Raw genomic sequence first — 10,653 nt, forward strand, 5'->3', positions numbered from 1 at the left:
AATAGCGGAACAACAGAACTGTACTGCTGCCACCGGCAAATATCATCGTTTGCCAAACAACTTCCCGCTAAGGAACTGATTCGTGTCACTAAAGAGTGCCGAAACAATTAAGGTGATGATAAAAGCGACAAATGTAAAAATATATACATATCTTGGTTCCTAAGTTCTAGGTGAAACATGCGGGTGGGCAGGCAGGCAAATGGGCGAACCGACATTCCTGAATGAAAGATAAGTGAGTCGCGCGTCCGACAGCTGCGGAATATAACAGAGAGCGTATCGCACGCGGCTGGTGATAGGAATAAAATGCAAGGAAAGATTTTGGAGAAACTGTTGCGAAATGCATGGTTCAGTTACAACAGCAATGCATTCCATCGATTTTGCTTGGGATTGGTGACAGTTTACGACGCCTATCCTCCATTATTCTTGTCACTGGAACTCCTATAGTACCTCTTACCTTCTGTTGAGGTCTTCTTCGTTTATTACTCTTTTTCTTCCTCTGATGTCACCTGGATAATGTGGATTACTTAGCCACCTACCCAAGCAGATATTTGAGCGGTGTACAGTACACACTATCATGTGTGCGCCTACAGCGTCAAGGGCTTTCTTCCTTCTTATTGAGAAAAAAAAAACCAGCAGGCTTTGGAGTCGAGGTAATCGAAAATAGGTCAGCTGGGAGCTACTTTTTTGTACAGGTGAGTTCTAAAAAGCGAACGGGGAATTGTGTCCACGAACATTTGATGCATAAAGCCGCAATATACTCTTCAGAATAGAAAAACTCACACGATGATCACCATCATGCGACGCGATATTAAGCGAGAGATGTTTGCGGTCCGGATTTAACATCGTTTATTCCTTATTATTTGTCTTCTACTCACAGAAATTGCGCGCGACGTCACTATGCTGTCACCCGCGACACCGCGCATAGTGTTCGGACCCGTGGCACGTTGCAGTCACGTCATGCGTTACGCTTCAGCATTCTGACCGATAAGCGTGGCGTGCTGCTGCGCCTACGCCACGGAACCGGGAAAAGTGCCCTCAAGTGCTGTCTGTGTAAAACGCTTCAGCTTGAAGGTTCCATGCTCAGTGGACTAGGCTCAATCGCGTCAGCGGCACCGGACACACCATTTTACTGGGAAGAGCGCCACCCCGTGGGAGGGGATGTGTTTCGGGCACCAACGGCACAACGTCGGCCCAAAATTTAATATCAGTATCTGGCAAAACTGTTCGCCACATGCGGGAAAATGCTGCAAGAAATTGAGAGGCGTGAGTGTCTCGTCAGCCGACTCGACCGCAACCAATCAGGAAGCCCCTTTTTCTTCTTTTTTCTCCGGCCGAGACAGCAAGAGGGAGCGCAGGATAAGACTTGCCTAAGAGCTAGGAAAACTCGCCGAGGACGAAGCACTCATTATATTTCTCCGCCCGTTGACATCCACGGAAGATTAATAGCCTCGCAAAACGTGGTATTATGGGGGATTACCCGGGGTAATTCGATTAGAGATTGGGCACAATTTCATTAAGGTTCTTTTTTTTTTTGCTCGTACTATTTCGTCCATGCCCCTCCATCCTCCTCACTTTCTTGGCAACCGTTTTGTTACTTTTTGCATTTGCGAAGTGGCGCCGTCTTTGCGAACAGCATTTCCGAGTTCAGAGGCCTTTTGGCGTTTGGACGAGATCACGCTCGACGCGTAAAACACATCTGTGAATGTTGTTCGTGGTAAAAAAAATAATAAGAAATGACTTCAGAAGAGACAAGTATATACACGTGGCAAGAACTTCGAGAGCAAGATTTCGGGAACGCTGCTAAAGGGAGTGCTATCGCGAAGGCAAAGTTACAGCGGCTTATGGAAAAGACAGCTGTCTCGCGACTTGTTGGGTTGAAAGGCAATAGTAGGCTGTTGCCGGTTCTTCAGAAGCCAGTCGGCGTCACATCAGTCGCTAGGTAAACTGCAGGCTCTTGTGCTTATGATGAAGAGCTCGTTTCTTTTGCTGCGAGAAATGAACTAATCTATCCACCCTCGAGAACCGCCACCTGCCATCGATTTACCAAAATCCAGAAACCGTGACTCTTCGGCAAACTTATATCGCTTGTGTGAAACCTCGGCCAAGAGTAAAAGCATTCAGTGAAGTAAAAGCATCAATGTAATCATCGAGTATAAATCCAGTTTGTTTCGCAGAAATGTTGCATGTGATTTCAGATGGCCTCATAATTTTTGTCTTGAATTTATTTTTTCAGTCATTCTTTTTATGCCGAGGGGCAGTTGGTGGCTATTATAATCCGATATAAGTAAAGAACGCAGCGGTTTTTCTCCCGTCAAAGGACCTCCTTCCAGCCAACGGCGCTGGCGGATTCTCATCAACCTGCTGGCGTGACAATTCAGGGAATCAACTCTCCCCTTTTATATGCCACTTCTTGCATTGCCACTCTAGCAGGCTCACGAGAATCGGCCGACGCCATTGGCTGGAACGGGGTCCCTTGATAGACTATGAGTACGCGCACTTGTATCCGCCTATAGGTACACGCAGCTGCAGAAAACTGAGCTCTACAAGGCGGCAACAGCAAATCCAAGATCAAAATTCCAATACATATGTAGTAAAAGCATCAGAATAAATGAAAACTTGCCGGACGATGGACACTACGCGGCGCTATCTCTCTTTTCATTTGAGCTTGTCAGGGAACGAGATAATCATCTTTCTTTTCTTATTCTCCTCGATGGCGACAATTTCCAGTTTTAGTGCTTTTGTTTCGTCATCTTCGCATGTCTTACAGTTACATATGCGCCCGCAAAAGGGAAACATCGGGAAAAGAAGGACGACCCCATGAAAGCGAAAAGAAAAGAGAAAACCAAGGAGGTGGAGAGGGGCACGGAAAGAGAGCAATGAGAGTGCGATCACTTCGGCTCCTACTGCGAGACTTTCCATAAATAAAAATCAGACTCATTCGACGTTGGTAGTTTCCAAGACGCGGTCCTCTCCTCTATGCTTCCAAACTCTACCCTCTTTAATCTCATCGCCGTTGCATCTAACGGTGAGAGAGCACTTCAATTACTCGTTCAATTTACTTTTTTTATTTCACTGGAGGTTAGCGCAATTGGCTCCGTGCCTGGCCTGTAAGTTGTGGTGCATGTGATGTCTGACAGCCGTAACAGCATTTTCGCTGGCGGATGTGCGAGGATTTCAGAAGGCGAAACGGAAGATACGCATGCGGGAACTGCAAAAATTGAAGTTAGAAAAAATTAACGAGGCGTAGAGCACAGGCTTCGACTTTGTTACTAGACCAAAAGCAAGCAAAATATTTAAAACTAGTCTTTTTTTATAATTTCACTGCTCCTATGATGCCGTCTCCTTGTGAAGAAAATGTAAGTTCATCCTAGAGCAAGTTTTCATGGTATGAAACGGAATTTAGAAGGCGATGCATTAGAAAAAAAATACATTCGCGCGGGGCTGATTCCCGGCTAGGGGTACGGAACGCGAGAGCGGAACAGATGTAATACTTTCAGAATTATTGTTTCTCGTTTCACAGGGTGCCCATGGAGGCGGGTGATCACTAACAGTCGGCGAGTCCTTTTCGCTAAGTAATTTCAGTAGTTCGAAAACAGTTGCCCACCAGATAGAAAATGATGCCGATTTGCATAGTTCGGCCAAATGCCGATTTGGTGCTTGAACTTTGGTTTTTACTTCGAATTTTTTCTTGGGACTTTTCGTTCACGAATGAAGTTGTTGGAATAGCTATAATCAATAAATGCCAATGTATGCAGAATTGGTCATTTCCTTCTTCGCATTCATAGATCGCTGGCAGTCCTCGTAATACTCCTGGCACAGTGATCCAGCGGTTATACGAGGCGTCACTGTCCTGCTATGACAGGTGCTGCCATCGGTGGGACTTGGGTTGCTTGGGATGTGTTGCGACCCAGGTTCCTCTTCCTGAGCAAGGAGGCTTTGGACAGAAAAAAAACAACAGAAAAACAAACAAACAAACAGACCGACGTAAAACGGCTAAATGGGGGGAATCCGAACTATAAGAGCTAACGCATTAAAACATGAACGCATCACGTAGTACGAGTCAAAGCGTAAGTAAGCTAAAAAAGTGGGCGCGCTTTACCAGTCTCGTACACGTTACCTAAAAGTATCTCTCTGTCGTCTAGTTAAGGCGCTAAAGTCAAGTAATGAAGAGAACCACCCCACCAGATGATGCCTCCGTGATCACGCTGGCTTGCCGCAGCCTGGCTCTGCTCTGGGCCCGCGTTTTGTTGATTGACATCAAAAGCTAGGCCAGTTTGGAATAGTGTTTCATACCTTGCTTTTGTTAGACTGCCTGAAGTCACTCACGGCGTCCACATCACGAAATGCCACCCCGCAAAGTATAGGAACTGGCGATTTGCTAAGAGGTGACAGTCGACACACTGAAGGAATTCTACATGTTGTTACCCTCTAGTGGACACCCAAGATACAATAGTGGTGCGCGGGAGGTCTACTCTCCCACCTCAGTCTGCTCTGTCCGTCCGTCCGTCCGTCCTCTGGTGGAATGACACGTACCCACAATTGGGGTTTGGACAGGGTGCCTTGAACATTCAAACACCAGGAACAACTAATATTTACGTAGGTGAAATTTTGTTGTAATGAAAAATAATCCGATAATTACAACTAACAAAGGAATCTCCCTGACGCGATGACGTAATTATGAAGATGATCGCACACTAGTTTTCGGACATATCCGCTGGCGCTTGCCTCAAATGAGAGAAGGTGCGGAATAGAAAGTGGAATCACTAATCAAGCGGAGAAGTGCCACTGGAGGCAGTGGACAGCACAGCCGCTGAAGTGGACGATGGAGAAGAAGAAGGCCAGGTGTCGAGCACTTTCCCACTTAAATTTGTACTTGTGCAGATGTGGGTTCGCTGCGAAAAACTTTTCTGTATCATGTGAGCAAGTTGAAACAATAGATCATTTTCTCCTGTCTTGCCGGCGGTTCGCAGTTCAGAGAAAATAGTATTTGGAGGTCCCTCTTTTGAGTTTAGGACTCCCACTGTCTCTTCCAGTTATTCTTTCGTTCGGTGCGAGCGCAAAGGGATTCCCGTTAAGCAGTGTTTGCAGCTACCTTCATGATTACATAAGTGCTACTGATCGATTACCTTGTTAGCTGTATACAAAATTTTGTCGCATGTCCAAAAATGCTCGATTCTACTCCTGGTAATTCATATTTCTTTAATTCATTTGACTGTTCCGATTTTTATAGTGATTTAGTCTTCTCACGCCTATTATTCCCCGCGCAAATACCTCATTGGGATTACCTACTGAACCTTGGCCAATCCCCCTGCGTGGGTATGTGCCATGCTTACTAAGGAGAAGAAGAAGAAGAGCTTTTTCCGTTCTCTCACCCACTCTACCACCTTCGTATTTCTTAACGTTACAGCTATTTTCCTTTCCCTAGCCCTCACGTTGTCCTTAACTTAAGCAGAATCCTTTTCGTTAGCCTGCCACTCCAGCAGGGTGTACTTGGCATGCGCACACTTGCACTTGCTCACCACGCGCTGGCCAAAGAAGAAGGGCACGAAGATGGACAGCCGTAATCCCCGGAGCCTCCTTCGCGTCTCACGCGTCCGTAGACGCGTCTGTAGCCTGCAGCAGCTGTGTCGGAACATCCTGGTCGCCACGCACACGCTGCCGGAGTGGAAGGTTCTGGCGCAGCGCTTCTCGGAACGCGCTCGACGCAGGGCCTTGATCTTCTCCATCGTCCGCTTCAGCGGCTGTGCGGTCAACTTCTGCCTCCAGCGTCACTTGTCCGATTCGGATCACCCGTCCTACTGGGTGACCTGCACGCTGGACCGCAAGAACTACATGGCCGTCAGGTGAGAGTTCAAGGGGCAGTCTAGTGGATAGGCCTCCTTCTGTTTGCAAGTGCACAGCAACCTCATCATCAGCCTAATTGCGCTCACTGAAGGACAAAGGCCTCGCCCATATCTCTCCAATTAACCCTTTCTTGTGCCAGCTGCGGCGACCGTATACCTGCAAACTTCTTGATCTCACAAGCCCACCTAACTTTCCGCCTCCCCCGCTACGCTTGCCTTCTCTTGGAGTGCACCTCGTTACTCTTAAGGACCAGCGGTTATCTTGCCTTCGTATTACGTGCTCTGCCCGAACACATTTCTCTTTTGATTTCAACTAGACTGTCACTAACCCGCGTTTGTTCCCTCACCCACTCTGCCCGCTTCCGGTCTCAACGTTACACCTATCATTTTTGTTTCCATGGCTCGCTGCGCTGTTCTTAACTTAAGCTGAACCCTTTTCGTTAGCCTCCTCGTTTCTTCCCCTTAGGTGAAGGGCACATCCCTATTGAAAAATGTGTACAGGTTTGAATAGGTCGACAAATAGGATTATATCGCATTTCGTTTAACATTATAGGATTAAGCTTCCAAAGCGATTCAGCCTTTGAGAGACTCCTTAGTGGAGGGCTCCGTATCACTTCGATTACCCGTGGTTTATTACCGTGCACTTACATCACACAGTGCATGCAAGTCGTAGGTTCGAACCCGCCCGCTACGGTAGCACTCCGATGGAGGAAAAATGTGAAAGGTACGTGTACTGTGCGTTGTTAGTGCTCGTTAAGATTCCCAGGGGGTCGAAATTATCTCGAGCACTCCACTACGGCGTCCCTCATAGACTGAGCCGCTTTGGGACGTCCGTCCTATAAAGTCAAACCAAATGTGCCATAAACCTATTTGCTGATCCATTCAAACCTATATAAATTTTTCAGTAGGAATGGCCCAGCTTTATTGCGTGCAGGGTGCACCACATCGCTGCATACACGAGACAGAGCAATAGTCGAAACACGAGGTGTAGGCGTCAGGAAAACAAAGCGAAATGGCCGATAACTGCCACTTTCACCTGCTGCCTAATGTCATGAGGGCGCGCCGTAGCCATGTGCACTGCAGACGTGGGCCATGCCATATGCCATATGCGGGTCACATTTACATTGGCCTCTGGTCGCAGGTGCTTCGTAGACGATACGCGTCTCACTTCTTAGCACTGGTCGTGCTGTAATAGTGAACAGATCCCTGATATTCTGGCTGCAGGGCAGACAACCACCGGATCGATCAGCTCCTGGATGACGATGAATTCTGGCAGTGGATTCGTCTCGACCACAGGCACGTCCTCTCGGTGCTGGCAGTTGCCATCAACGCGCCGGGCTGTCGGTTGCACCTCGTCACACCGTTTCCCGACGACGGTCTGCAGCACTTCGCTGGCGTACTCGCTGTTAGGGCCCTGTGCATTCGGGAGCCTCATCTGTGGAAGTTCCTCCAGCAGCTTTGCTCGGCGCTGCTTTACTTGCAGGGTCCGTACACTCGTGCAAAATTAAACACGTCAGCAATGACGAAATGCGTGTTAACACAAACTCTATGCAGGATAAGTCTGCTGCTTAATAAAGGCAGCACCCACTGACCCCTATTTACTGCAGTTATGAGGTGGACAAAGCCACCATTTCCCTACAGTTTCCTTAATCCCATATCCCATCTCTTCCAAGTTTCGCCCCTGCTACGTTTCTTCTTGGTTAATATTTCCTCATTTTTCTCAGTAAACCACTGACAATCTTGCAAAAAAAAAACGGATTGACGTAGAAAAAAACTGCAAGGAACACTTAAGCTCTAAGGATGTGACGCGAAAGATTTGATGGGTTAACGCCCATGACTGCGGGATTGGTCATTCTAGACCTTACACTCATAGATCACTAGGAGTCCTCATACTACTCGTTGCACAGTGGTGCAGCATTCAGCCATTGGCCCTGCGATGGCAGGCGCTGCTATTGGTGGGGCTTGTGAGACCCAGGCTGCTCCTCCTCGGCAACTTCTCGCGACGACCCGCTAATTTGACCGCCGCTTGCCCCGGCGGTCATTTTGCTCACAATCCAGTGGGCAGCTTGTGACGACGCCGCAAGGTCACATGACCTCGGATGCTTCTCCGGGGATTTTTCGCTCAAAACTCCGACGCCGGATTTTGCTGCACAATGAGAGCCTTAATGCTACTGCGTTAAATGTAGGTAGGGACAACACAACCATGCAGTGCAGTGTGTGCTGTGCCTCCTTCCTTGTACACGTCAGTACGTCGTTCTTTTGCGGAATCCAAAGCTGTCGTTCCCAACGTTGCGCCTTATTCGATTATCTGTTCGCATTTTATATGTAGGGCCCGTGTTCAGTATTTCAGTAGTATTATAAACACGCGTTGACCTGCATATTACGTACAGATCCTAAGACCTAGGGATGCATGTGCTTAAAAGTCACGTTGGCAAGACATTTGAGACGACTTTCAAAATACCCCTGCTATTTTTACATCTCCTCTTCCGAAGCGGGTCAATAAGGGTATCTCAATGTCTTGCACGAGGTGAGGGTATCCAAATAAGCCGCATTTTGATGAAGGCAACAGAGCTTTGTACTAAGTGGTACTGGTGCGTTAAAAAAAACCCAGGCTTTTGAAATTGAACCGCAAAACTCCACTAACAGTGAAAATTCCTTTCAGCCTGCTTTCATCCTTTCCTTCATTTTTTACCTCAAAGTCAGTTACGGTTTCCGCACTTGGCGAGACAATTAGTGTTAATTTTTGTTACTAGAAACAAATTTTCCTTAAGTTCAGCCCTCGCGACCCCATGTTGAAACCTAAAGAAGCAGAGTTTTGTCCAAAGAGAAGTAAAGTGTTCGCGCGGTTGTCCTTCATGACTTCTACAAAATTACACATTTGAGCGTGTTCGTGCATAACGGTTATGAAACACGTAGCGCCCAAGGGCAAGGGAGAAAGAACGCACGCATAAAGTGGGCAGTGTCTTTGTGGCTCCTCTCTGTCCATGTCTCATGCGCTACAGATTTCACACTTCATTGCTTCTAGCTTGTGTTCCAAAGCTTGCAAAATATAAACGCATAGATGTGTGAATAAACGAAAAGTGCGTAAGAACTTTAGGTGTAGTTTAAGAGCCCTTCATGCTAAAACAGTCCCTGGCGGTCGTCTGGATTCTAAGAGTTCACAACGCCAATTGGTTAAGAAAAAGCGTTAAGGTGCGATACACAATTCTGGGAAGGAAAGGAGTTAGGAAGATTTGCGACCAATAATCAGTTTGTTTTACAGCGATAGCTATTAGGCGGTCGTCCCTGACTTGCGCGTTGTTGCCGCCGTCACCGCTGCCGGCCTAACCAGTGGGTGCGTCACCATGGTTACCATCCACGGTTACCACCGTTACCACGGTTACCACGGTTATCACCACGGCATACCAGGTATAATTATCATCCCGAATGACAGCACATCAGATGTGTTAAGGCCTTTAATAATGCTGTGTGTCTGTTTGTGTCTCGCCGTCAATGATCAACCTGGGTCGTATAAGCCTACGGGTGGCTCTGTTTAGAACAGCCGCCTGCCAAAATTAAACGCCTACACAGCTATCGCTACATAGCTACATTTCTACATAGTCTATATGCCTGCATATAAAAGCTACATGCCTACAAGTCTACATAGTCGTAAGCGTCCTGTGAACTTTTACACTTCCCCTTCCAACCTCTTCGCGCGATACCCACGACTCAGGTGAGGGTCTCAAGTTGGAGCCGTTCGACTTCTTCAACGTGTACCTGCGCCGCACCGACGTGGTACTCAACAACGGCCTCCTGTGGAACCGGCACCGCTTTCAGGTCACCTCACTGCCGCACTCCCTCTGGTCCCTCCTGCTGAGGCCGGAGGACGACTTCGCCACCGTCTACGCGGCCGTATGCAACGGCGGCCAAGCAGGGCCCTTCTGCTTGGCCGTGGTCGTGGCGCAACTGGTCGTGTTGTCGCTGAACGACGATTCTACGATTGCGGCAGATAGTCGCGCGGGACCCGCAAGTGCCGGGGAGGTGCGTCGCATGCACGGGATTGAGCTCTCTCCGTCACCCTGCTCCTACACTCAGCAGCTGTTCACCACGTTGTCAGAAATGCTCCGAAGTCCGCAGCCCACCCTGGAGTCTGTGTCGGACAGGACTGGCGCGATGTACTCGTCGATGGTGCCCGTGGATGCCCGTTGCTAATTCATTTGTGACCGTACCGTTTCTGCACTTCAAACTGGAGGGCTTTTTGTGCAATATAGATGCATAATATTGAGAAAAAAAGCGCAGCAAAGTTTAGCAACAGAGTAGTCTTTAAGCACACTTCTTCGCCAATCGACTGTTCCTCGTAATAAGAAAAAAATGCGCCCGGTCACCACCCTCCATATAAGATTTGCTTATGTCACACGAGAAGTTTAAAAACGGAAGAATTTAAAGAGAGCCTGGCCAACACTTAACTATATTTATTTAACCTGACACTCACTGAGTCCTTTGGTTCGCTAATGCAATCGCTGAAGGAAGTTCTGCACCACTGAAAGCTTTTGTAATTACTGTAGTCAAGACAAGATGAGGCTGCTCCCACATGCCTGCCTTTTCTCGCAATCATCTATGCTTCTAGCGAGTCCGTACGCTACAAGGGGCAGTCCCGCAATCCGTTCTTCAAACTTTAGAAATTTTTTAAATATTTTATTGCATCAGTGTTCTTTCGGAAGATTACGCACGGCAGAGTGCTTATACAGTTGAATCCTGGCGGCATTTTTCCACTGCGTCAAAACAGTCACTTGATGGGGGCCCTTCGACGTCCGGCAGGATGGTGTGCTGC

The 10,653-nt window shown here is 47.8% G+C and overlaps 1 protein-coding gene across 1 annotated transcript; it reads left to right on the forward strand.

The window, feature by feature from the left end:
* Positions 1 to 5,550: 5,550 nt before the first annotated feature.
* LOC144134483 (uncharacterized) lies at positions 5,551 to 10,034 on the forward strand. The gene is made up of 3 exons (XM_077667391.1): positions 5,551 to 5,843; positions 7,068 to 7,327; positions 9,556 to 10,034. Exons 1-3 carry the CDS (start codon positions 5,551 to 5,553, stop codon positions 10,032 to 10,034), a joined length of 1,032 nt encoding a protein of 343 aa, XP_077523517.1.
* The last annotated feature ends 619 nt before the right edge of the window (positions 10,035 to 10,653 follow it).

The sequence above is a fragment of the Amblyomma americanum genome, chromosome 5 (assembly GCF_052857255.1).
Source record: "Amblyomma americanum isolate KBUSLIRL-KWMA chromosome 5, ASM5285725v1, whole genome shotgun sequence".
Taxonomy (NCBI): domain Eukaryota; kingdom Metazoa; phylum Arthropoda; class Arachnida; order Ixodida; family Ixodidae; genus Amblyomma; species Amblyomma americanum.